The sequence below is a fragment of the Microchirus variegatus genome (genome assembly GCF_963457635.1).
Source record: "Microchirus variegatus genome assembly, chromosome: 15".
Lineage (NCBI taxonomy): Eukaryota > Metazoa > Chordata > Actinopteri > Pleuronectiformes > Soleidae > Microchirus > Microchirus variegatus.
In genome coordinates, this window is record NC_139816.1 from 25,618,257 (window position 1) to 25,644,741 (window position 26,485).

The window sequence follows — 26,485 nt, forward strand, 5'->3', positions numbered from 1 at the left end:
AGTTAACTTTGCGATTTGATCACGGGAAACATTGGGTCCCTGATTTTTCGGGCTTGCATACAAACCTGGCAACCCAAACACTAGAGAGAGAGGGGCTACAGACATAGGGCACTATTGCAAGTAATACGATGTAATAATAAAATAATAAGATAGTCAGTACCGGATATGATATGAGAGCTAACATCAAGTTTGAGGCTTGTTAGAACTGGTTTTGGCTCTTCAATATGTGGAATAGCAAATTTGTAATTATTTTGTAATTATATTATAACAATGTAATAATGTTAGGTCAAAGTTAACTTGGTCTGAGTTAGATCGTAAGAACTGCTATGAAAGATAAAATGTGTGTGGTAAATATGAGTTTTGTTTTTTTTACAATGAACTACAGTAATTTGACTTAATTAAATACAGTATGAGTCAAATCATTGAATTAAAATATTCAACATGACTGCCTTTTCAGTTTATTTAAATGTGGAATATCTGGGATCTGGGATCTTCTATTCATATGACTTGACTCATAACTTTCTTGACCCGAGCTATGAATCGACTTGCAAGAATAGCTTCGGACATGCTTGAGAGTCGTATTTCAACTTGAAGGTTGTGGGTTCGATTCCCGGTTCCATTAGTGCGACAATGTCCCCTTGGTTAAGACACTTAACCCCACGTTGCTCCTCATGGCTGTGCTGTGACTCATTACCATTAAAGTTTGGGTTATTTAGCAGCATGTATCAAGTCTACACAAAAATGTGCAAACTTACATTATTGGCCACTTAATTAAAATGATAAACTGATGACAATTGTTAAAGCATATATTTCATATTCCATGAATCCATTATTGTTTTACAAAAAACAAGTATTGCATTTGCAGTGCGGGTAAATGTGCAGTTTCAAACAGAGGAGTATTTAGCTTAAACTCAATTTAAATTCCAAAGGCAAACCCTAAATAAAACATTGAGCATGAGACAGTTCACCTGTGTGAACACCAGAGCTGTGCAAGACGCATCAGATCAGTGATGCAGCTGTGGCTCCGGCCTAAGGGCCATGAACTCATGTTACGAAATTGAACTTTGAGAAGGCGATGCAGCCCGCCTGAACTCATGGAGAACATATTAGTTTCTCACTACAATACAATACAGGTGGCTGTGACAAAAGATGATCTTACCAATCGTCTTCTTTTTCTTAGAAGTCTGCATGGCAAAACAATTACCTGACAGCAAACCAGTAATAAGCCTGACAAAGTGAGTGACGTCTCAGAACCCAACACCTTATGAAACGATGCCGGACGTCTCGTAACATTTTTACACATGACAGCACGATGGCAGTCACGAGGGGGCTCGTCTGAGCACTAATTCATACAGCCTGCTGCCTCTGCAGGCAGAGGAGGAGCACAGAGACAAGAGCGTTAATGAGAGCCAGATCTGCTCTGTTAGCTTAGCGCTTGGCTGCATGCTCGAATAAACAACAGGGCAAAAAGCAGTCCATTAAAATTTCCTCAGACTTCTCAGGCAACAAGATGGGGGCAGTAAAAGATAGTTCTGGTATTTGGGCATGCTACTAAGACTGGATGGGCAAAATAATGTATATTCTCCATGAGTTTAACTTCCTTAAGGCTGTGATGCAGCAGAGGGATCTAAGGTTTAGAGAACATATCCTGGACAAATAGTGACCCATCGCCACCGACTGCATTGGGTTATGTACAGCGTTAACCAAAGAATGATGTTTGTCCATGTTTATTATGTTCTGTCTGTTGGACAGTTGGTCCACCACTACTCAAACATCTCCACATCTGTCAGGCGAACTGCCACGGAACGTACTACAAACATTTTTGTGGAAACTAAACAGTGAAGCACACTCACTTTGATCATCCACAGATTTACATCACAGCACACGTTGTGATATGTTTTAGCAGGAACAGCACAGGTGTTACTGATCACATTGACGATGGCTCTGATCAGGTCAGGTAAGTCATGACAGTGCAGTAAAGTGAACTAACTTGCACCCTGAAAGCTAAATGGAACTCAGCCATAATTAATTTGATTCTTTACACCTGTGCTTTTCCTACTGCGACCTGTTAAAATGGCTACAAAAACAAGGGTCCATGAGGTTTTAAGGGAAGTGTCTCAACTAGCTAGTTGAGATTTGGTAAAGACATTAATTTCAAAATAACAGTGACATTACAATTTACATTTACAATCCTAGCTGTATTGGTTCATTGCTAATAAACAAATAACACTTTTATGTTATGCTAAATTTAATCTGCTAACATGACATGACAATTGAATATCTTTTTTGCTCACTCTTGAACAGTAATTGATTTTCTTATTTCAATCTACCTACAGTTCATCTTCTGTAATTTTTTTTCTTGTTAATATGTTTGTTATGGGTTTTGGCTCACACAAAAAAAGGACATATGATGATTAAATGATTAAAGTTCTCAGATTTTTCAGCTTCTTCAATGTGAATATTTTCTGGTTTCTTAAAAATGAATGTGTTAGTTTTTCAGACAAAACGAGACATTTAAGGTCATTATTACAATGTTTGGGAAAGAAGAAAAAGTATGAAAATCATGAAAATAATCACCAGGTAATAAAACTGCAAAGGATACCTATTCTTTCAACACTTTCTTACCCCAGCAATCATCTTACAGTTTTTTCTGAATGCTTAAGTGCTAATCGTGATTCTTGTAGCACAATTTCTAAAACTATTAATACGTATAGCAAAACCACTCACTGAGTTTGCAAAACTAAAAGCACAAACACTGCTTTGAACTCAGTTTGCAATTTTGTAACACACACTTTGCAAAACTGTAGGCACAATTCACTGCACAACACCCTTTTTGCGGAACTTTAAACACAACTCACTGCTTACACTCAATTACCAAATTTCCAACACACTCCTAGCAAAATTATACACATGTATCACTATCATTAACACTATTTTGCCAACTGTCTGGCACACTTTCACACGTTTTAGATAATTAGTTCACTTTGCAAAAGCCCTATAAATAAGCCACAGGTAAGCTGTCTGTGTGGAGTACAATGGAAGGAGCAGTAAGAGTGAGAAGAGTGAGAATCAGAGGAGGCCGAGGGAGAGGACGTGGAGGTGAAGAAGCGAGAGGGTTAGAGGAAGTTAGAGGAAGAGGACAAGGAGGAGCAAGAAGAGGACGAGGAGGGGAAAGAGGAAGGGTAAGAAGAGTAAGAAATAGAATATCTGATAACATCTTCCAAAAAATACACAGTGTGAGCCTTTCTGCACTAAGTCGTGTACTTGCGCGCCACAGAATAAGAATGAAGCAAATTTACAGAGTTCCTTTCGAGAGAAACGCTGAACGTGTAAAGCAACTGCGATATGACTATGTGCAGGTAAGCTATAGTGTCATTGGTTCTGGATTTGGAAGTGCATACTGTAGTGCTGTGCATGGGCCTGATGTGTTGCATTTGTTTTGTCTTGTCCAAAGAGTGATGGAACTAGAAGCAGATGCCATGGGACATGAGCTGTAAAACAAGGAGACGTGGCAGGAACATTATTGGACACTGTGCCATCATCAATGTCCCAGGACAACGTGGTGGTAACATAACCATGTGTGCAGCTATAAGCCAAAATGGTGTTGTTCACCATCATGCAACCATAGGCCCATATAACACTGCACACATTATTGCATTCCTGGACACCTTACATGACATGCTCACTGTTCAGAGACTAGAGCATACCCGATATGTCATCATATGGGACAATGTTAGTTTCCATAGGGCTGCTTTGGTCCGCAACTGGTTTACAGACCACCCACCCTTCATGGCACTCAACCTCCCTCCATACTCTCCATTCTTGAATCCCATTGAAGAGTTCTTCTCTGCCTGGCGCTGGAAAGTGTACGACTGTCATCCATATCAACAGGTAGCTCTTTTACAGGCAATGGAGGAAGCATGTGGGGATATTGACTAGGCCTCATGTCAGGCCTGGATACGGCATTCAAGGAGATATTTTCCCCGGTGCCTTGGACTGGAGGATACGTGGACGAAATTTTGTGGCCGAACCCAGAGAGACGACTTGATGTAGGCTGATTGTCTTTTTTTTTGTGAAATTACTATTTTGTGTTCTGACTTTGTCTTGGTTTTGATGAGTGTGAATAAACACCAATACTTGAAGTTTGGATCCTTGTACATTTACAGAACTATGACAAAAGTATGACCTCAAATTGACATCTGCGCACAGAGAAAGCAAAAGCCAGATGTGTTTTGTATTCATACCATCAGTGTGTAGTTGGCACATTGTGTGCTTAGTAGATGATGGCTTGTGTTTACTGTTTGATACGAAAACACAATTTTTACGGTGTGAAGAGTTAATCTAGCTGTGTTCGTTTTTGCATTATTTGTGTGTAGAGTTTTGCAAAAAATATCCAATAGTTACAAAAAATGCGTTTAAGCAATCAGAAAAAACTGTAAAACCCTCAGATATTTTACGTTACATATTATTTTTCTTAAAAAATGCCTGACTGCAATTGCTTTGTGATGTTTGTATATAACAGACACGACAATTATGAAAGCATGAAGTGATTTACAAATATATGAATATGAAACTATACATTTTGAAAACAACCAACTCAATTATCAAGCTAAATTGTCAACTATTTGACAGTTTTTATTATCTTTGGCTTTGGGGTTGGTGGTTGGAAAACATGGGATGCAAAGACATTTTATAGACTGAAAAATATTCAGTAAATCGGTGAGAAAAAAAAAGGTAATTGCTTTATATATGACTTTCCTAACATTTAAGCTTTGCTGAGTTTTCAGCTGTGAGGTCTGACTAAACAGAGATCTGTCCTGCTTCTCATTATGTGACTAATAAAAACGAATGTGAATCAACAAAACCAAAAATATAAGAACAGTCAGCTCTGCCCCTTGAGTAGCTGCTGTTTTTCCAGTGTAGGCATGAGGAAACGACAGCGCTACAGCTCAGCACATGGCCCGACCACATGAAGGCATTATTATGCCGTGTGCCTCCGATGTTGTTTGACTGAGACATATTTCCAGACGGCTGCCTGGACTGTGGCAAGAGATGAGGGATGTGCTACAAGGGAAGAGTCCTCGCTCCGGCTGCCAGGTCCGACCCTTTCATAATCGCCTAGGAATTAGGCACATCCCAGTTAAAGCACTGGTAGAGTGACTTATGGCAGTGGTTGTGTTTCCTGAGAAGTCTGCCAAAAAGATGATTTAGATAGATCACACGTCTGGGATAGTGGTTCCTCGGACACTGTTTAAACACAAGTCTTTATTCTGAGGACAGAGGAATGTGAAGGGCACTGAGTGAAAGACCCATCACCTAACAGTGACATTTCCAACATGGCAACAGAGTTATTGGTTAAAATCTGTTATGAAAACTTGGGACATTAAAGCAGTTACTTGAAAAGGGTCTTTCTTTATTGGTTGTCATAGCAGCACTTGAAGTACCAGATGTTTATGGCTTTGCAACAACAAAGAGTCTGAAATCACACCTACATATTAAGTTAAAAAAGATTTTTATTCCGTTTAATACACAGGGCCGTTCGTAAGTGAAATAAGCATACATTCTGCAAACAATTCATACAGGAATTATCCAACCACATTCCTAAAAGACACAATTCACAACTTTACATGTTTTAACATATTTATGAACACAAAAAAGACAGCTATACCAGTTAAATAAGTAAAAGCCTACTTATTTTCGTCATATTATACTGAACCAGTAAATCCTAACGGTAAACCTGGATGCAATGTTTAATATTCAGCGAATATATAAGTTAAAATTGTTTATAGTAAACAGCCTCTGAAGGTCATTCACCAGACAAAGACAAAAGAATGGCACGCAGAATTTCCCATGCAATTTAAAAGATTTTTAAAAAATTATAATATTTCAAACCTCTGATAAGACATGCTTGTTCTCCATGTCATTATTCATATCCCCGTTACAACAGCACTCTCACAACTACATTTTCCCAGACCATGTACCAGCACTCAAAAACCACAAACATGTTCAGAGGTCAGAGGTACAGTACATTTATAACTGCTTCTCAGATATATACAGAGATAGAAGTACTGTGAAAACCATTAGCAAAGTGCAGCACAAAGCTCTTTCTCTGATTTTCCAAAATTCTGCGGAAACGCCCTCATGACTCACTGTCCTGTTTAATATTGAACACTTTTCCTTTGTCTCTGCACGGTCAAAGGAATCTATATCACAGACGTTAGGAGTGCTAGTGATATGACTGATATTATCTGTCTCAGTGAGTCTGTCACACTCCGTTAAAGCAAATCATTATGAAAAAAGCTGTGCAATTTTAATAGGTCACCCTCTTTTTGTGCACCCAGTGGAAAGCTTGCTGGTGCCAATCGATCTTGATTAACGCACCCATCAAAACACACCAAGGGTTTGAAGTCAGAGTCAACAAATGAAGGAAAACCTTATTCCCAACATTTGGTAACTCTATTATTTTCTACAGAAATGAGGTGGTTGTGCAGACGACAGCGATGGATGATCTGAGAGTGGTGTAAAGGAGTACAAGATAGGTCAGCTTGATAAGCTTCTCTAAAAGCAGCATAAAGTTCATAGTGTCATTGCTGGGGGGTGGGGGAAAGAGGAGAGAGCAGGGGAAAGGCGAACACTGGAGAAAAGTTTGGCCAGTCCTGATGCGCGTGCTAAGGCAAAGATGCTGCGAGTACAAAAACAGCAATCTGGGGAAAAAAAAAAAACCCTATTCCCTATTATCCCCATCAAGCCATTTGCATGACAGATTTTGGTTGACACTTTTAGACTGTCCAGTTAAAAACTGAACAATACATATACTGACAAACTGAAACATGAATACTTTTGACCCAGGTCCTTAAAATGCAAAAAAAAAACAAAGAAAAACAAGAGGAGCATCAACTCGCTCATTATTAAGTGTGCAAATGTAGTGTCTGTGAGGACACAGGTAGTGTGTGTGGAGACAGTCCTCAACTGCCTTTGTGTCAGCTCACCACTGGGAAGCACACAGTGGGAAGAGGAGTGTTTTTGTTTGGGTGTGTTGTATTCATATGTGTGCAGGTGTATTTGTGTATGTTATGTACTTGTTGTCTAGACCAGGGAGCAGTAGCCACCACAAGATCCACTTCCCACGTCCTCGTCGGTGAGTTGGACCCCTCGGCCGTGGGTCTCACTCTGCCATAAACCAGGAGTCTGGATGATCTTTTCCACCAGCTCCTCAAATGCGCACTGAACGCCATCCCTGGTCTTGGCACTCGCCTCTGGGAGCACCGAGCATATGTGTAGGGAGGGAGAATGAAGAAAAAAAGACAGCAGGAGCAGACAGAGAGACAGAAGTGAGGTAAGACGAAAACAAAAAAACAATGACAGGAAAGATGAGGAAGGACAGAAATGAAGACAAGACACAGATACAACAACTGTTCAGGCATCTGCATCTTGATGTCATCATCTAGTTGTGGAAAATGTCTTAATAATGATAATGATAATCATCATAATAATAACAATTAGAGACACTTATTTAGGGGCTGTAGTCTACAAAACACTGTATGAGTATGACAATATCCAGAAACATAATGGTAATAGCCACAGTATGAGGAAACCAAGCTTACTTAAAATGCCATTTCATAAACAATTACATATGGAAATACCCTGAAAAGAAAAAAAATCATTCCAACAAATAATTTTAACAGCTACATTTTGAAGTACTTAATGGGGATAAAACATGCTATTAAACTTAAAATGTATGTCGTTTCAGCTCTTTTACAGAATCCTTCAATGGCAAATGTATAAAATAAAAGCACAAGGGAAAAACAAAAACACATGAAGATGACACATGAATCCTGATTTATAAATAGAACTATGCTAGCATTCCTCAGCAACTGTGGTAGTTATTTCTACAACAGCTTCCCCTGTATAGCTGTCTGCTAAAACTGACGCCCCACAGGTCTTTGCAGAGTAGGGAATCCTCCCAACTTACCTATAAAAAGCATGGAATGTTTTCTTGCAAACTTCAGACCTTCTGCTCTGTCTAGCTCATGGTTTTCCTAAAACAAAAGAGAGTAATGGCCTATTTGAGGTCTGCTGGGCAGAGAGCTGTCAGCTACTGTGGTCTTCACAGAGCAGAGAGAGAGGAAAAGTGATTTTCACAGACAAAGAACAGGACACAATAAATTCATAATACTCTACTTAGTGGGCATCTTTATCCCTGCAGACTGGTTCTGGTACAATGGTAAAAGAACAGCTGCCAGAAATATCAGAGTGGGGCAGCCATGGTCATTTAGTTATGTCATTTGTCAAATAGCTGTAGGCTGATATCATTTTTGTACAAAAATATACCGCAATTTCTGGTTATTTCTGTGGAATATACTGTACACACTGGTGACAGATGAAAAGTAAGAATCTGAGAAATGGGGAGAAACAGGGTGCTCCATCCTTTGGGCAGAAGAGACCACTGAGAGAGAGGAGGTTGTCACTTATATGGTTTAACAAGTGTGCTACAGCCCTTACAGTCAACAGATCTCAAACTGGAGACCATATAATGATACTTAAATATGACCTGGTAAAATGACGTAGGGGAGCAGCAGGGAATCGTGAACTTCAGCTCACCTCCTGATTAAGTGACTGGTCCTCTCGGCCGTCTTCCCAAATATGCTTTTTTAAGTTACATACACCACACCATGATGGGCTTTTTGAAAAGTGTAACACCGACCGACCACCTCTCTGCATTACTCTCTCTCTGGGTGCACCAGGGTGCTGGTGAATCTTAGCTCTGAAAAGAGCAGGTATGTTTCTATATCTGATGCATGCATCACAAACATTACATTTACATGACAAACATTATGTCCTGCACCTGTTTCAAAGTAAAAGCACTTACTTTTTTTTTCCATACGGCCTTTATTGTGAATAATATGCAGGCTCAGAGGCTGAGCAGCCTCATACTGAAGGGTCCAATCATTTTATTGAGTATAGAGGAGCATTTAGAACATTTATTTTTTATGGTGCTTTCCAAAGGCAACCCCTTCAAAATCATAGCAGCAGCTCCACAAAGCAGATGACGTCATTGAAAAAGCAACTGAAATAAATGTAAGTCTGTTACTTTGTATATAAATACATATATATATATATGGATTGAAAGTGTTGGCTAGTATAAGTACACAAATAAAATATAATATTAGTGTAATAATATTTAGATTTTATGCATCCCATCATACAGAATTTTTTTTTTAAAGAATTAATCGTAGTAGACACCAAGTCCTTTTAAAAAAATATTAATTTCAGCAGCCATATCAGCCCAAGGCAAAATAATGAGCTGCTGTATCTAATCAAACAACCTTGTTCCTTGACCTGGAACAAAAACACATTATTCATACGAAAGCCCACTCACCTTGTCAATTTTGTTTCCAACAAGCATTTTCACAAGGTCATTCCTTGTACAGTACGTCTCCAGCTCATTGAGCCAGTTATCAAGCTTGGTAAAGGTTTCTCGTCGCGTGACATCATACACTGGAAAACCAAATGAACGAGAGATGCTAAATTACTATTGCAAAGCAATAGAACAGAATATGACAGAATGGACATTTTATTTCAAAATACTCTAAGTAATATAAATCTACACCTGTACGTTGCAACAGTAAAAATGCATGGTCAGTTGGTGTTTTGCATAAATTATCTAACTTGTGGGGGCCCATCATTTTCTCTCACAGTACTCATAATGAACAAACCCTTTTTTCCACTTCTAATAAAATGTAAATGGCCTAATGAAGCGTTTTGCACCATCACATTCTTACCAGTGACTAAAACATTGACCCTTCCATAGGTATTATTCTACGGTCTAGCGGTGCACATACTGAATCTGATTCTGTGGGAACCACTGATGATATTGTTAACTTCAAACATTTCTTCATGGGTAAATTAAATTGAACAAATGTTTTTTTTAACTAAAATGCAGAGACATTATAAACTTTTACTCACAAGTTATTTGAACTTTTTGAAAAGCCAGCAAAATACTTGATTAAATAATAAAAGAAAGACATTAAAATCACTAAAATAATACAGTGATAACTAAAAACACATGGCTGATAAAACCAAAGGGTTTTAAGTTTTTGAAGAGCACTCTCATATTCCTAGTTCTATAGCAGTGCACCTTCTGTTTCTATGTACGTCATTAGAATGGTCAAAAACCACAGGCTGTGGAGGAAGTCTGTTTTTGAGGTTTAACTAAGTTCCTCTGCGTGTGCATATTCATGCTGTACATGCATGTCCATTTGAGGAGGGTATAAACTAACTTCCAGAGAGACAGGCCACAGCGTGTGCGTGTGTGTGGGTCACAGGATGAAAAGCAATCACTCCTTTTACAGCGACTCTGAAGTGAAGAGGGCAAACCCACAACACTCCTCCACATGCGCACACACAACCCCCACACTGTACACACGTGCGCATGCACGCGCACACACAGTGATGGTGGTGTTAACAGTTTGGCTTACCCAAGATAACTCCCTGGGCACCACGATAGTAACTTGGCGTGAGGGTTCGAAAGCGCTCCTGTCCAGCAGTGTCCTGCAAAACACAACCAGCTCAGTGCAACTGCCCAACACATTTAATTCAAAAGGAAAACCAGGGCAGACAGACATAAACAACATGTCTGACTCATTGGTGTCCCTCTTGCAGCGTGTAGGCTGAAATGGTGTTACAAAACCGCCATCTTGTGGGCATTTGAGGGAACAGCCAGTCTGTACTCAACACTCATGCAGGAGATTGACAATTAATCCGATTGCTCTCACTAATACACAACTGCCACGTGTTTGCTGCTATTAAGCATGACTATACCCACAGAGACTGTCACTTACCCATATGGCCAACTTTGCCTTGTTTCCGTCCACAGATATGGTCTTCACTTTAAAGTCAACACCTAGACAATGAAGAGACAGTCAATCAGACATTGCTTCATGATGACCACATCCTGCTTCAGTAACAATATGATGACTCTTACAGGTTTGGCCAATTACTGCCAAGAATATTAGAATGGCGACAGACAGACTGTGATTACCAATGGTGAACTGTCAAAACACACGCCACACAATGTCGTTGAACTTCTGTTAACCCTGGCTACTCAGACTGGCATCATGCCAATCCCATGTTCTGGATTTAAATTATGGCAAGTCTGTGTATTCGTAAAAAAACAAAAAAAAAGATGGTGCGGTGTAATGTCTTAAAAGAATATCAATACATGTCTGTATGAAAGGGGGAAAATATATTAAAAAAAATAAAAATCCACCACCTGTAAAATGGCTCAGACAGCAATAATTCAACGATAAAATATCTGCCAGGTCCCAAAGGTCAGGACATTTACATAAAAATAACAATGCTGTCCCCATTGCCTTCTACAAGTAAATCGTCTGTATTGTTTTTGTGCAGTAACTTTTAGAACCACTGACAGATTTACCAGGGAAATGTACACATGTGATGGGCTTGTATGGGGCTGGAGAAAGAAGAGGGCATTAAGACGAGGTGAGGATATACGACACACATTATGTGTACCACACACATTCACACACAAATATACAGTCTGGTCACACAGTTAATCACAACAACTTGCCCTCCCTCAAGTCCAGCACAGTTGCTCAGATACTGTTGCCAGATGCATATGGGGAGAAGTTTAGACTAAACACTTCACTGAAACTGGACCAGTATGTTTCCTGCTTTAATTTACCATAAATTCACAAAGGTCTTTCACAGAGAGCATATGCTAAAGCATCTGCTTGTAATATCATAATACAACAAGATGCCACTAAACTTGAAGTCATGGCTGCACTGATGCCCACAGGCTATGTCGTTCACAGTGGACCTCAAAAACAACCCTTTGTCAACTCAGGGAAATATGCTACAACATCACAACGCATCCTGTTACATTTTAAACAATAACAGCTGCTTTCCCTTTATCTTGTTCTGTTTGAATGTACCCGGAAGAAACTAACGGCCCTTTTCCACTATGGTTCTGGCTCGCCTCACCTCGATGCAGCGCGGCACGGCACAGTTTGCATTTCCACTACAAAATAGCACCTACTCAACGTGGGCAGAGTCATCACTGCACGGCTGCATGAAACTGTGGTGACTTTTTTTCACATGTGACACACAAGGGTCTGCGTGACATAAAGGTTATCATCGCCCATTCATACATTGGTATGCACTGACCCAAAGTGGATGAACCTGTGTACACATATAGTTTGATTCCGTGTGGATCATACGCACATGCTTTCTGTAACTATAACTATTTCTGGTCCTGTTCGCCGAAAGTATTACAAACTTTATGTCAATTGTCTTTATCTTAAATAAGATTAGAGAAATTCAATTCTTACCTCAGTAATACCTTTGAACAATATATAATCAAGTGACGATTGTGACAATGTAATGAGAAATAAAACCTCAGACTAACCATTTTGGGTAAGGTAAAAAATAATAATACCTGAATTGAGAATAAGAATAAAACTGACTTTTGTCTGAATCTGACAAAACTCAGCAATGAGTCAATGAGGGAGGCTGAAGTCTAGTAAAAGACATCTGTTTGGCAAAGAATCACAACTGGCAAAGTAACACAGTAGCTCCCCATGCCGTGACCTCGGAGAAAATGTGTTTCACTGTTTCGAAATGTTGGAATATGTTCTTTTGCTAAATAACAAAGACAGCACTGTGACCCCCACCTTCCCCCCCCCCAAAAAAAAATCACATTAGCTAGGGGAAAATATATTTCAAACATATTGAGATTGACAAATGTGGAATTCTAGACTGCTTAAATTAAACATAATCACAGTAACATTAAAGGGGATATGTAAGATGTAAGTTTAAAACAAATCCTAGAATCCAAATAATTTTTTGGGGAAAGTGTTGGCTCCCCACCCTCCTCTCCATAGAATCGAGGCTGCCAGCTAGTGTGAGGAACCAATCCTGCATTAACCGAAAGATGGATCTATAGTTGCAGCCATTTTTCAAAACATAAATTGTAAATTGTCAATAAACTGGTTGTGCTGTGCTGTTCAACAGAGCGATAGGGAAGTTGTCCATAACTGTACACTTTGAAAAAAGAAACTCTGTGGTGTTAAATTATACATTTACTACTGTGGTTGTAGTGGACTTTGTTAGAATAAAATACATATTGTAAAAGGGTTGGCCAAAACATTAGGAACAACTCTCAATATAATTTCAACCAGCTGAACCACAACTTTGGGCCTGAGTGTGTGTTTTTTTTTCTAAAGCTTGTGGCTGATTTTGACTGACTGATGTTTATACCGACTTGCAGTTGCCACCACCAGATCGTATTTTCATTTTTAGTTTTTCATTAGTTGAGCTCAGATGGATTACTCACCTATTGTGGCTGCCTGTTCGGGGTCAAACGTGTCATCTGTGAATCTTAAAAGGAGGCTGTTGGCAGGAAGAAGGAAATAAGAATGTTTAGTCCTGTTATTAATCACCAACAAACAGCTGAATGTGAAATTCTTTCAGCAATTCTATTCACGCCAGCTTTTGGTCTAGGTTCAGGTTTCCATTTGCCTGGCTCACACAACTTGCCCTGCAGCCACAGACTTATCTAATTCTGTATCTCTGTCTATTGACCACTTTGCCCTTCACTAGCATTCAAGGTCCGGATGATATCACCTCTAGATTCTAGTAAGGCGGACAGGGGTCATTTCTAAACTATGACTCATCCAGTGCAAATGCTTTAATCATGGTGTTGATGATGGGGATAAACTCACTCTATTCCCTTGACCCAAGCATAATTTTCTTATTTTCCCTCAAGGGTCATCAGGAGGAATGCAAGGTGTATTTAATATGTGAGCCCCTTACAGCAGATGAGTTGTGCTTGGAGATAAAAATATATTCTGTATACGTCATTTGTTCAGGGGAAATGAAACGTGCATGTATTCATTGCCAGGCAGACATCTGTCTGTTGATTAGAGGACGTCAACACAACAGATTGCAAGGAAACAACTTAATTGCGCTAAATCTGCTATTCAAAAATTAATCAAGTAGTAGGCAACTGGTCCAGAAGGATTGAAATGATGACGTTTGAAACTACTCAGAGTGTAATTTGTTAATTGTATTATGCAAAAGCCTATTTAATAATGATACAAAACTGGCACATGGAAACAACGCCCTTGGCCTGAATGATGCACTAGCAGACGGCGTACAGTACAGCTAGACCCAGACTATATAAGCAAACCCAGGTCAATGTTTATACTGTTGACATAAACTCAGTCCCTCCTCTGAGGACATTCATTACAAGGCTGCTATCACAGTAAGCAAACCAGCATCCCTATGGGATAAAATAAGAGGGGGGGGGGGTGAAAAGGATGGTGCCAAAAACAATACAATTGGATTATGATTGCTACCTATTACTGCTGACATCTTGTGATCAAGACAGTGTAAACCTAGATATAAATATTTGAAATTATTTAGAACCACCTGGGCTCACAGAAGAAGGCAATAGCTTCAGGCTGGCTATCAGGAGGTTTTCCTGCAGACCAATCTCTCTACTGTCAGACAACAACATTAAACTCTGCTTAGACTAATTTGTGTTTTCTAACAAGTGATTCTAGCTACCATTCAATGGCTAAATCACAAGACAATATTTTGAAAAGCCATACAGACTTTTAGAGCCCGTCAACTGAGGTCAAATATAAAAATTAAGCCACTCCTTGTAGATGACGATCGCGGGGATTGGGAAACATCAAGTGAAAGCTAACGCTGAATACTGGTCAAATATAGGGGAAAATAATTTTACATACTGTACCATAAGCAGCAGCTCATACAACGAATCAAGTTGTTGTTGGTTTCGACGCACTGTCCATGCTTCAACCTAATACACCATGTGTGAGCAGATATGATGTCACACAGACAGCGACCCAATGTTAGCTTTAAACCAACAAAAACAAAGCTAAATGTAGTTCTTATCAGCCGCACTACGAGCTGTTTTCCATGTTTTGAATAAAAGGGGACAACCACAGCTGAATCGCCTCCCTTGTCTTTTAAATCCTGTTTCATCTCTGTCCCTGGCATTACTTTCTTGAATGCTAGGCTAGTAACAGCAGCAGCTAGCTTACGCTAACAGCTGCAACGACGAGCCACGCCATCATTTTCTTGGGAGATAACTTGAGCTTACCTGGACTTCCCAACACCACTTTCTCCTATTATTAAAATTTTCAGCGTCGTCAGTATGTCGTCTTCCATTTCCCCTTCACTGTGAGCTGTGTCAACCTCGTTTAACAGCTGCAGCAGACTGTTTTCAACGACGTGTTAGAGACGACTTTTCCTCTTGTTTACAGCTTGCACCAGAGATAGTTTGCCTTCGGAAGACGTTTCACTTCATCAGTTTCCGGTTTCACTTACAGAGACATCCGGTTACTCACGATTACGTAAAGGATTTGACACCAAAGCGTAATAAAATCAGATACTGGTGTAGAGTATAAAAGTGTCAGTAAAGTGTGTCTTTTGTTTATTATTATTACTCCCTTTTAGTTGAATTTCGTTTATTTATTCATTGTAACTAATTTAAGTTTCGAGTTATAAACTTATTACACAGCTGTGAATAATGATTTATGTGTTATTAGAAATGTATTGATGATGTCACCAATTTGTCATTGTTTTTACTATATCTGAAAGCAGGTATAATTGGGCTCCGCGTCCTTTTATGTGCTGATACCCTTTGATTATCTCATCAAAATGACTGTCCGTTTTTTGTTTTTTTTCAAGCAAGTCAAATTGTGGCCATCGTTATTTGGTTCCTTACATCCAAAGAATATTCCATCAAGATTATTTTTTCATTTATTTATTTTTTGTTATGGTTCTCCCAGACCAGATAAGATAACATAACCTCTTTATCAGAGGTAACTAAAACTGATGGCAGTATAAGATACAAGCAAAAAATAAATAAAATAAGAGTATAATGAAGTGCAAATTAAACCACAATTATTATATATATATATGTACATATATATACATATATACATATATATATATATGTACATATGGGGGTGTTGAGAGGGTAATTTCAAAAGACAGTGAGGGAGAGTGAAGGGTGTTTCTGGTGGGAGTACAGTGCTAGAGAATGCCCTGTCTGCCCAGGTTTTGTGCTTGTGAAGGGCAAAGAGACTGACATCTACAGACCATAGGTCACAGGTGGGAGTGAAGTGGCATAAGAGGTCAGTGAGGTAGGAGGGGAGGCAAGATCATGGAGGGTCATGAGGAGGAATCAGTAAAATGTTTATGTAATCACTGATTTGGACAAGTGCTTTGACAAGTCTCAGTCCATTACAAAAATATATATTGTGTTTTTGTAAAATGGTCAATGTCCCTCCAGGCATCCATGTCACTGTGTTGAATAAACATGTCTTTGTGCAGGATTGTCTTGAAAATTCCTGAAGGAGCTTATCAATGTACACTTGAGATAGATAAAACACATGTGGCCATTCATGTGCCAAGCCATGACCGGATAGCTAATGGATAACTCATGCTCCAAATGTTTAAGTAAAAGTAAGTCCTGTGCTATGAGCAAATATAATCATGTATGAACTGTGTATATGTGCTCATTGGCGGTGTGGGCCAACTGCTCGGCGGGTTCAGCAGGAATGGCCTTCAAAATACTGGAGCTGCTTCCAGATGTAATATGTCATAACTCCCTTTTCTGGTGCTTATTCTCAAACAGAGAAGGAGAGAAAGAAATATCCATGCTGTATGTAGATGTGTACGCTATGTATGTAGAGTATGTGAGAACAGAAATGACACATGCCAGCTTTTGTACTTTATTTAATAAATAACTCAAACAGCACAGAGAGAGAACCTGGTATTGAAATAAAAGGCACTTTGAAAACAATACTGAGAAGGCGTATGTGTTACACTTCTGAGGCATTTGGGTGTGAAAGCATTTCAGAGGTGATTCTCAAAACATCTGAACAAATATGTTGAATGCAACATACCAAACTCACCCACTCACAAGTTCACCGGACAAGCTGACAGAAAACACAGGTTTTTGGCATATGTGACAAAAACACAGGAGAAAACCTGAGTGACTAATTAAGTTACTGCATTTAACAAATAAAAACAATTAATTAGTTCATTGTAACTTGCATCGTAACTTTACAAATCATTTGATTGTTCAGCATCGCCACAATTTCATTAAAAGTGGTATACAATCCCTTTGTGATAGTATATCATCAATACAAAAAAACAATAGTTGATATTAATATTCATCTTGCTTATTTAGTTCTTTAACACAGAGGACAGAACTCAATTTTAGGCATCAGATATTCCTTATATCTGCAGTTTAAAACTACATTTACAACCACTGCAGACTTTTTTTTTTCATGATTCAAAGACACTGTCTGGTCTGAGATGGATACTAAATATGGTTCACTATTTCCTTTTGTAATTGTTTTCTCTATATACTTTATATACACACAGACGGACGGACAGACCCACACACACATTGACGTAATGTACTGCTATGGTCGAGTTTACACATTTAACTCAGGTCATGTCTGGAACACAGAGACACACGGGACACAGGAAGTCAGTGCACAGAGACATAGGAGAAGAGAGACAAACAGAGAGTAACTGACAGGAGCTGAAGATATTTTGTTTGTATTGTCCTCACTGTGTTTTAAAAAAAGCTAAACTGTCTGCCCATACCAGTGCTATGGCAGGAACAAAAGGAACATTATTTCATCAACTTCTGCAGATATGCAATTTTAAAGTATATACACATGTTGTACATCTACACAACTGTACATCTAAAATACAAACAAATGCAGGTAACTCATAAGTGTTAGTAAAAGAACAGATGCAGTGGCTGAATGGTGCATTATAATGATAAGGTGACAAATTACATACAACTCACCACAAGTTACATTCGGAACACAAACAAACTGAATGGTGCAGATATCCAATATTTCAATAGCAGAAGTTCATTGTCATCATTTTCCTTCATATTTGGGGTTGACCACAGTTGTGACAGCGCTTTTGTAGATGGGGTTTTCACCCTGAAAAGCAAAATTAGAAAGGATTATATTACACTGATCATACTTTAACAATGTGGGTTTATAAGGACAATATAGTTTGGGTTACCAGTAAACACAAAGCATTCATTTAGATTACACTCAGCACACTGTCATGCCTTATGACCAAACACTTTTGCCTCATGTGAACTCAAACATATGACTTACCAGACAACTTTTATATATTTGTAGCCCGAACATGGTTTTGTGCACACTCATGCAGTTTTTCTTTCTATTTTAATATCACTCTTCATATTTGTTTTAGACGTATAATATCCAGGTGTATAATAAAGAAATTGTAGAAACTGAAACTGAGGGAAAGCAAGGAAGAGCAAACAGAAATAGCCCATGCAGGAAAATGAAGTGGAAAGTAAAAGAAATACAAACTCAAAGGGCAGCAGCAGCTTTACGTCCATAGCTTGGGTTCTGGAACTGATTGATAGGACTCTTGTATATGGGGTTTTCTTGCTACAGGCAGGATGATGAGGACAGAAGAGAGTTCAGCAGGAGAAAAGTATAACAGCACAGAAAAAAAGGAGTAAATGTAAAGAGAAAAAAAACACATGGTGGAGGCAAGATGATGTGAGAAAGACAGGGAGGGATAAAAGTAAATGTGAACTGATTGCAACAGCAGTCAGTGGTCTTTTAAATGAGAGACGGGAATGACAAACCCCTCAAACAGAGGCTCTGGTTTAGGGATCTCATGTATGCTTGGGTCTCCTGAATCCATTCATGGAGACCCTACACTATTGCAGACAGTTTCATTCTCTTCTCTGCACCTGTGAAGAACTTAAGTAATTAAAACTGTCATTGCTGCACCTAAACAAATAAATAAATAAATGAATAAATAAAACATATCAGCTTTAGCTTTACAAACCTCTCTTCAGCTACAGATTGTACTGCTCATGGTATACTAATGGTAAACAAATGGTGGTGCACTGCAGCATTGATCAAAAAACATCCCATAACCCACAGACACTATGGATATGACACAGAGTAACCACTAGGTGGAGGCATATGACTGCATATCACTGATGAGTGATTCTACAGCGGGGAAGAAGTATTGGAGGGGAGGAGCTATGGCCACCACTCAAAAAATTTAACTGTGCTCAGAGTGCGTAACATTCCCAAAAAAGTCCAGACAATCCCTGACATTTTTCCCTTTTCCCTTTCAGTTTGAGTGCCACTCAAAAGCAACAAATTAATACTGTCTCTGCAGCTGTAAGACAGTAGAGAAGTCAAGTGAGAAACTGCAACGGTGTCAACAAGTCTGTAAATCTCATCTGCTCAGAAAAACAAATTATCACTAGTTCATTCCTTGACAGTGAGTGGCTCTGCAATCGAGCCAAACAACACCTGTTTTCCACATTTCAATTACTCAACCAAACCCTATGCCAAAATTAAAAAAAAAAATTCTTGGCCTCCTCTTTGATAGAGCTGGTTGTGGTTGCAGACACTCACCGTGTCCCATTTGGCATTCATCTTCTCCTTCTCAAACTTGGCGAACTCTCTCCTGTCATGAATGATCATCAGCAGCTTCCAGATGAGCAGTAGGGCTAAGCCGATCAGGACGATACCGGCGACCACACCAGCTACGATTGGGATGATGTCAGGACCTGCAGGGCAGTCTGAAATACACAACATGTTGCAGTGTTTAGGCAGCTTAAATTAAAGCAGAACTAGGCAGTAATTTAACAGCTTTGGAGTCATTGTGATGGTTAAATGGCTTGTTGCAGGGAGATTGGGGCTTGTATCCACTCCCCTACTGTCTGTTAGCAGAAAACAAGATAAAGTGACCGACAATGAATAGATGGATGGAGGCTGTCATATTCTCTGGGGAGAAAAAGGCAAAAAAGCAACCTGACTTGCAATGTTTCACTTTAACTGTGTGACTGTGGCAAAAAACAGTCAGTCACACAGCCATACATGGATAAACAAATGATCTATTTTTTGTAACTCAACCACACCCTCTGTAATTAGCTTCCTCTGTAAGAGAGACCTTCCACACTCTGGTTCATGTTGGCCAAAGCTGTCCTCTTACCCAGTGAGTCCACCACATGCACCTCCTTCTCTGTGTTGTTGTTGACAGCGTAGGTGTAGTAGAACCAGCAGTCGTTGGCGTCCCTCTCCTTACAGTGCATCACAGGATAAGTGGCGTCGTTGGGCTGAGGCAGCTTGTCTCGGTCCTTCACTTTAATCAGGTTGAAGTGGCTGCAGTCGAGCTCACATGTGTCCTTTTTCTCACCTGTGCCAAAAGCTCGGCACTGGACACACTCTCTGTAGGAAACATGAAGTTGTTGTTCATGAAGAGCACTGACATATTTGCTCTACTATTAAGGGCTCATACTTCCTCACTTGTGTGTAGTTTGAAGTGTAACTAATATCTTAAATTTCATAATTTCTTCAAGCAAACATGAAATCCACTAACTGTAAGCTTGCTGCCACCTTGTGATAATAGATGAACCACAAATTAGGTAGTCATTGGAGTAGAATGATTTGTTTTAATGAATGCAATCATTGATGAAAAAAAATGTATTGTATCTTTCTAAAATATTACAAATAGTCAGAGTAACTGATCAATCTAATACTCATGATCATCCCTAATCGAAGTTGAGATATTTTTATAAATCACAGTTTTTGCATGCGTCATCACAACATCCTGTTTCGGTCGTTTGTTTCGGTGTGAAAAATGTTTTCGGTGGCCACATTTTCGGTGCATCTCTAACGCAAACATCCTGTATACACATACATAGCCTACAGTATACTTTGTATGGTTAAAGGTCACATAGAGTGGTCCTGTTGCACATATATGTTAGTTATGGAGGTCTACTTACATACATTAACTTGTTTTTATGGTCAAAAACCCCCTAGTTGCTGTAAACGAGCCGATAGAAATCCTCTTTTCTGACGGTGTTTCCCAACTCTCACACCCAGAAGACAGAGTCTTGTGATTGGCCAGTATCTGGAAGTGACATATTCAGCACACCCGCTCTCAGAAGCCCAGCTCCCCCCTCTGGAACAGTGGATGCACTGCTACGCATTATCAAAACATTGTTTTAACAGTGTTTAAAAATAGCTTCTGCACGACTCGCCGCCGCAGTCCCTTTTATGACTTCGACCCAGAGTCAGAAGACACTGTCGCTCGTGAAACACCTCCACAACGGACGTTATTCTTCTTCTGCGGTTCAATGTACGCAACCGGATGTGCCCGGACTAGTGCCCGGAGCAGGAGGATCTGCTGTTCTGGAGAACCGGTGTTTACGTAACCGGACTGGGTTTTTTCAGAGATCTCGCTGAGCCCGAGATTACAATAAAACACAGCGTTCTCAGCAGTGGCTGAACTGTTTGTTTAGAACCTTCAGGGCTTCTTAAACAAGGTAATGACACAGATACACACTAAAAAACATTGTTAATTGGAACCTCCGGTCTAGGTCCGCTTTAATACTGGAAATAGATGTAAACCTTTTAGGTATCTGTATATAAGATTATGCTATACTGTATACATTGTAGCAACCCATATCAAGTTCATCATACATTGGGTAATTACATAAAGGTAGATTTAAAAAAATGGATTCAAATGTAAAAATGCACAATGCATGTATTTGTACAATGACTTGTAATAAATCCAGACTTACTTGTGTTCAGTGCAAACCCCTGGACAGGTGGGGCACGTTTCACAGGTGGGACCCTGGAATTTGGGGTCAGTGCACTTACAGGTGCCACATTCACATTCCCCTCTTCCATTGCAGAGCTGCTTGTTGCTGGCCATGCAAGTACTGTTGTCCAAGGAACAATCACAGGCACCTCCGGTCCACAAGGCATCACAGACACACACTCTACAGTCACATTTTCCATGTCCTAACGGTCAAAAAAACAAACAAGCAGAGAACCTTTAATTGACTTATATTTGTTTCTAACCATCACCTAACAACCTTTATTTTGCTAAATAAAGCCTAAGCATTGAGAGCTTCTCTGCAGAACCAGCATGCTCACCTCCACAAAGTTTGTTTCCAGAGCGGTCACAGTTGAAGTTGTCACACTCGCAGTACAGTCCACTGTACCTCTCCTCAGGGTTATCTCTCTTTTTGCATTCGCATGTGCCACACACACAGTCTCCATTGTTGCTACAGATGTCAGTGCCATTGTCTTTGCGGCAGGTGCGGTCCATGTCCTCTGTGGCTACATCGTTGCTGCTGCATTCACACTGTCTGCCCACACGTCCTTCGTTACACCTGAGAAGTTGGCAAAGGGTAGAATTCTGAAGGGTTTCTTAACCCTAACACAAACATCTAAGGACTTTATAAGGAAAAAAAAAAAAAAAAGGCTGTGGACAAGTTAACAGACTTACTTGCAGGCTCCACACTCATAGGCCCCGTTACCAAAGTGGCAGAGTGGACTGTTCTTGACACCCCTCTTGTGACATTCACATTCACAGATGAAGTGTAAGGTGATCTCCACTTCCTCTGTGAAGCCCAGGGGCTTTATCTTAATGGTCTCTGGTTTGCCTTGTTTCGGACATCCCTTGGAAGTCACACTGATATTAAACGTGACCTGTAAATGTAGGCGTGAGGGAAAAAAAAAACTTTTTGAGTTTTATTGATTTCATTTTATTGTCAAAGCTGCTATACATATGATTCAGACATAAATTACTATGAAACTGAAGTATTGGCTTTACTGATAAGTTATGGTGCAACCAGTATATTCACAAAACAAAATTTCATTTGTGTGGCTACAAAATGTGTTTGGTCTATTGTGCCATGGGCCCAATAATGCAGCTCGTATCGCTTCAGCACACGGGATGCCAGTTGAGCGAACTGAGTAACTAGCTACCAGACCTAAAAAACCTCACTACCCCTCTCAAAACCATCTCAACCAGAGGAGAAGATACATTGGGTTGGGCAGGGGAAATGCATGAAAATAAAGACAGTGGAGAGGAAATTGTAGACAAAATATGTTGACACTATTCTTCAAGACAGAGAACCAAAACAGCCAAGGTTAGCTAACACTCTCTCCAATTCCTGTCTGATGCTAACACACTAAAATTAACCAAATTGTCCGTGTATGTGTATATTTAGTGTTGGTTGTTATTGTACATGTATGTCACCGTTACATGTTAAATAGCTCTCTATTCAAACAGCCATCACCGATCTAGAGTGTTTGCCCAGTGACTCTCAGTCAAGGCTATGACAGTAAATCTAGGCATTATCATTTGACAATGACAAAAATAGCCAGTTTCAAATACTCACCTCATCTCCGATGGAGATGTTGGAACACTTACGTCCGCCCTCGCCCTCACTAACCACTCCATTCTTACAGCGAGACGTGTAAGCTATGGTCACTCCCTCTGGCAGTTTGCTGTTCTCCAGAATAACCTCAGATGAGAGAGACTGCCAAAACCATAAGATAACAAAATGAATGTTGTTGTTCCCTGCACTGGAAAATCACCCACTGCGAGCCATAAACAAAAGCTTTGAGGAAAAAAAACCTTTATCATGTGGTTCATGTGAGTGAAATATAACTGAGTTTTTTGGAAAGTGCATTTAGAGTCAACAATCTGAGTGTACTTACATTGTAAGCATCTATAATAAGGTTGATCACATTGCTTGAGTTGGCAGACAGAGTGCCCACTGCAGACTTTGGTATCAGATTTTTTAGTTCCTGATGAGAGAAGAGAAGTTTAGAACAAAGCTCTGCTAATCTTATAATGTCTGGAATCTCTATTAGCAACAACATTTTAACATTCAGAGGCTGCTGTTTCAGTCTGTAAATGCATCACACTAGACAAACAACATACATAATTAACCTGATTTAGATGGAATCAGTTTAAACTAATGGGATTGTTGTTCAGGAACTCTCAAGAATATTAAGGCTACTGTGTGCAGGCATAACAAATCAGACTCATATAGAGCTAAAAGAGAAAAAAAGACAGAAGGAGCTGGCCTGATCTGGCATTCAAAGCGATACAATGGTGGAAGGAAATGATCAGAGAGTCAAGGAGTTGCTTCCATTAACTTGCAGCAGATGTACCTTTTATCAGCCCAGATGGTTATTTTTATGCGCTGGGCATCAGCCAAAATCCACTCAAAAACAATGGGATTAAAAATAAAAGTAAATAAAAAGAGAAAAAAACCTCTGGATCATAAAAAAGGTCAGGATGATACTAAATGTAAGTGGACTAACTTGATATACAGGCTGGAACTCCTCTGTGACTGCGAAGATAGTCTGAATGTTGTTGTCACTCAGCTTCTGAACCAGGTGAGCAATGGAGGGATAGTCCTAAAAACAAAAGGGGAGACGTTACTACAACATAATACACAGTCAACACAAGCAGCATTGTAAAGGACTAATGCGTAAATGTAAAGGCCCAAGTGTGTAACATTTAGTAGGGTTTATTAGCAGGAACTTAATATACTACCTGTAATATACTACCTGTAATATACTACCTGTATAATATGTTTGTATATGTGTTTGATTGCTTTAAAATGTAAATCAAATTTTTTTTCATAGCCTTAGAATATTGCTTTTATACTACTCCTCTGGAAGGAACACCACCCAGTAGATGATTAGAGGCTCTATGTCACATGAAAATGTAGAAAATAAGATACACACTGACCATACAGATGATTATTGTTTTTTTTCTCTTGTAGTGTTGTAATGTTCTGTTACTTACTATGTGTGTATATCTTATGGTGTGTGTGTGTGTGTGTTTATGTACTTCCTTAGGAAGGATATAGGCTGGCTGAGGGTTGGAGGGCTCATGGGACTTACGCTGATTGGGCGGTCTGACCATTGTGGGTTTTTTTTATAGCTGTTATACTTTTGTACAAGTACAAAACCATTGCTATTTGTAATTGTGTTGGTGTTCACAGAAAATCAATAAAAAAACAAACTAGGCTTTTACATGTACACTTACCATGCAAACGAACAAGAACAAGACATTCTTTCTGGTAAGTGGCAACCACTGTATGTCCCTGATGTGCTTGGGAAAAGCCTCTATTTGTTACTCGATGCAGTCTAACCATTAGATGTCAGTAATGCTTACACACGGGACCATAAATGGTCTGCATCCTTAAACCAACCCTTAAAATAATCAGTCTAAAGACTGAACGACTTACATAGTAGTGGCTCATCGTATAAACACCGTTCTCCAGGTGACATTTTCCATCATTTGGAAGCACAATGCCGCCCAGTTTGCCATCTCCAGCAAAGTGGAAGCCGGCATCAGTGGAGAACACAAGCAGGCGAGTCACATTCCTCCACCCAATCTGCTCCTATAAACGAAAAAGAAATAATGTAATTATAGGAAAAGAATGTGCTTGCTACGACGCAGCATGAACTTTTGATTAGAGCTGCATTAAAAAAAATCCACTTGTAAACACCAAGGACTCATAAAATACTACTACTTTCACACATCACCACATAAACATTTATTGGCATAGCATACCTCCAAGCAAATGCCATAATTGTGGGAAAACTACCTTCAATCATGAACCTGGGCATAATTATTTCCCTCAGAATGGCTAAATGAGATAAATGTTGTTTTTGCTTACCCCACACACAGCTACTTGCATGATGGCATCAAAGCCGCCCTCAGGAGAGTCCAGGTTTCCGGAAATGTGCTGCTGGCCAACCAGGGTGTTGAACTTCTTGCCATCACTGGTCAGCTTTAAGACGTTCTTGTAGCTGAACGGACTAGTGCAGTTCTGGTCACCCGTGCAAGGGTTGAGCAGCTTGGCCGGGGTGGTGCTGATGTATGGCATGACTGTTTTCTCCACAAAAGAACCAAAACCTTTAAAAGAGAGAGATGCTCAATTTTAATTTTAAATGACTTACACTAAGTCAGTGAAAAGCACGAGACACCAATCAGGATATGTGTATGTGTTATAATGTAGGGCTGCAACTAACTTAACTTATAACTTGTTTGGGCAATGAAAGATCAGAGAAAGTTGGATCAGTGTTTCACTTAATTGCAAAATTACGACATACTCTAATGCAGTTTACCTTCATAGAAAAGAAAAAAAATCACAATTTAGGAGGTGAAAACAGAATCAGAAAACATATATTAATTGAGACAGCCATAATAATGTCATATATAATGTGGGTTATATGATGACTGATGACTTTTACAAGTTATAGATTGTGTCTCTAATCACCTTGGGTGCAACATTTGATACATTGCTACACTATACCCATATGATGTCATTTTCTGACATAGTGAAATCATTCCTACCATATGATCATAAATAATCAAAAGACTCATCAATATGCTTTGTTAGGTAGTGGGTTCTCTAGTTTAAAAGATAATTGGATAATTTCAGAGGTGAAATATCTCTGAGTGATTTACTTCTTTGGCTTGTTTGTGCAGGTCAGGCCAAGGACTTTGAAACCTGGGTGGCACTAAATATTATCACAAGACGACTCCTGAAAACACAATTATCTATGTCCCC

At 39.5% G+C, this 26,485-nt stretch overlaps 2 protein-coding genes across 3 annotated transcripts in view; both read right to left on the reverse strand.

The window, feature by feature from the left end:
- Window positions 1–5,524: 5,524 nt before the first annotated feature.
- On the reverse strand, window positions 5,525–15,312 carry LOC310937614 (ras-related protein Rab-18). The gene is made up of 7 exons (XM_083901918.1): window positions 15,149–15,312; window positions 13,355–13,410; window positions 10,842–10,903; window positions 10,479–10,551; window positions 9,380–9,498; window positions 7,973–8,039; window positions 5,525–7,256 (listed from the first exon to the last, which is right to left on the reverse strand). Exons 1-7 carry the CDS (start codon window positions 15,214–15,216, stop codon window positions 7,087–7,089), a joined length of 615 nt encoding a protein of 204 aa, XP_083758044.1. The 5' UTR covers window positions 15,217–15,312; the 3' UTR covers window positions 5,525–7,086.
- Window positions 15,313–16,773: 1,461 nt separating this feature from the next.
- Window positions 16,774–26,485, reverse strand: part of itgb1a (integrin, beta 1a) — a 30,711-nt gene continuing 20,999 nt past the window's right edge. Inside the window, exons 6-17 of one of the 2 annotated variants that reach the window (XM_083902015.1) lie at window positions 25,589–25,827; window positions 25,154–25,309; window positions 24,219–24,314; window positions 23,607–23,696; window positions 23,285–23,425; window positions 22,387–22,589; window positions 22,032–22,270; window positions 21,674–21,896; window positions 20,080–20,315; window positions 19,500–19,666; window positions 18,426–18,506; window positions 16,774–18,023 (exon numbers count right to left, since the gene is read on the reverse strand). In XM_083902015.1, coding sequence (XP_083758141.1) covers window positions 18,426–18,506; window positions 19,500–19,666; window positions 20,080–20,315; window positions 21,674–21,896; window positions 22,032–22,270; window positions 22,387–22,589; window positions 23,285–23,425; window positions 23,607–23,696; window positions 24,219–24,314; window positions 25,154–25,309; window positions 25,589–25,827 — 1,871 coding nt within the window. In that variant the 3' untranslated portion in view covers window positions 16,774–18,023. The remainder of the gene's footprint in view (window positions 18,024–18,425; window positions 18,507–19,499; window positions 19,667–20,079; window positions 20,316–21,673; window positions 21,897–22,031; window positions 22,271–22,386; window positions 22,590–23,284; window positions 23,426–23,606; window positions 23,697–24,218; window positions 24,315–25,153; window positions 25,310–25,588; window positions 25,828–26,485) is intronic. The other variant, XM_083902016.1, reaches the window with a different exon arrangement.

Excerpts from the sequence above, each read along its gene's own strand:
- LOC310937614 (XM_083901918.1), bottom strand. The coding sequence starts at position 15,216 with ATGGAAGACGACATACTGACGACGCTGAAAATTTTAATAATAGGAGAA. Across the intron at positions 13,411-15,148 it reads AGTGGTGTTGGGAAGTCCAG|CCTCCTTTTAAGATTCACAG; the intron begins GTAAGCTCAAGT and ends TCCTGCCAACAG. Across the intron at positions 9,499-10,478 it reads TGCCCAGGGAGTTATCTTGG|TGTATGATGTCACGCGACGA; the intron begins GTAAGCCAAACT and ends TTGGTTTTCCAG.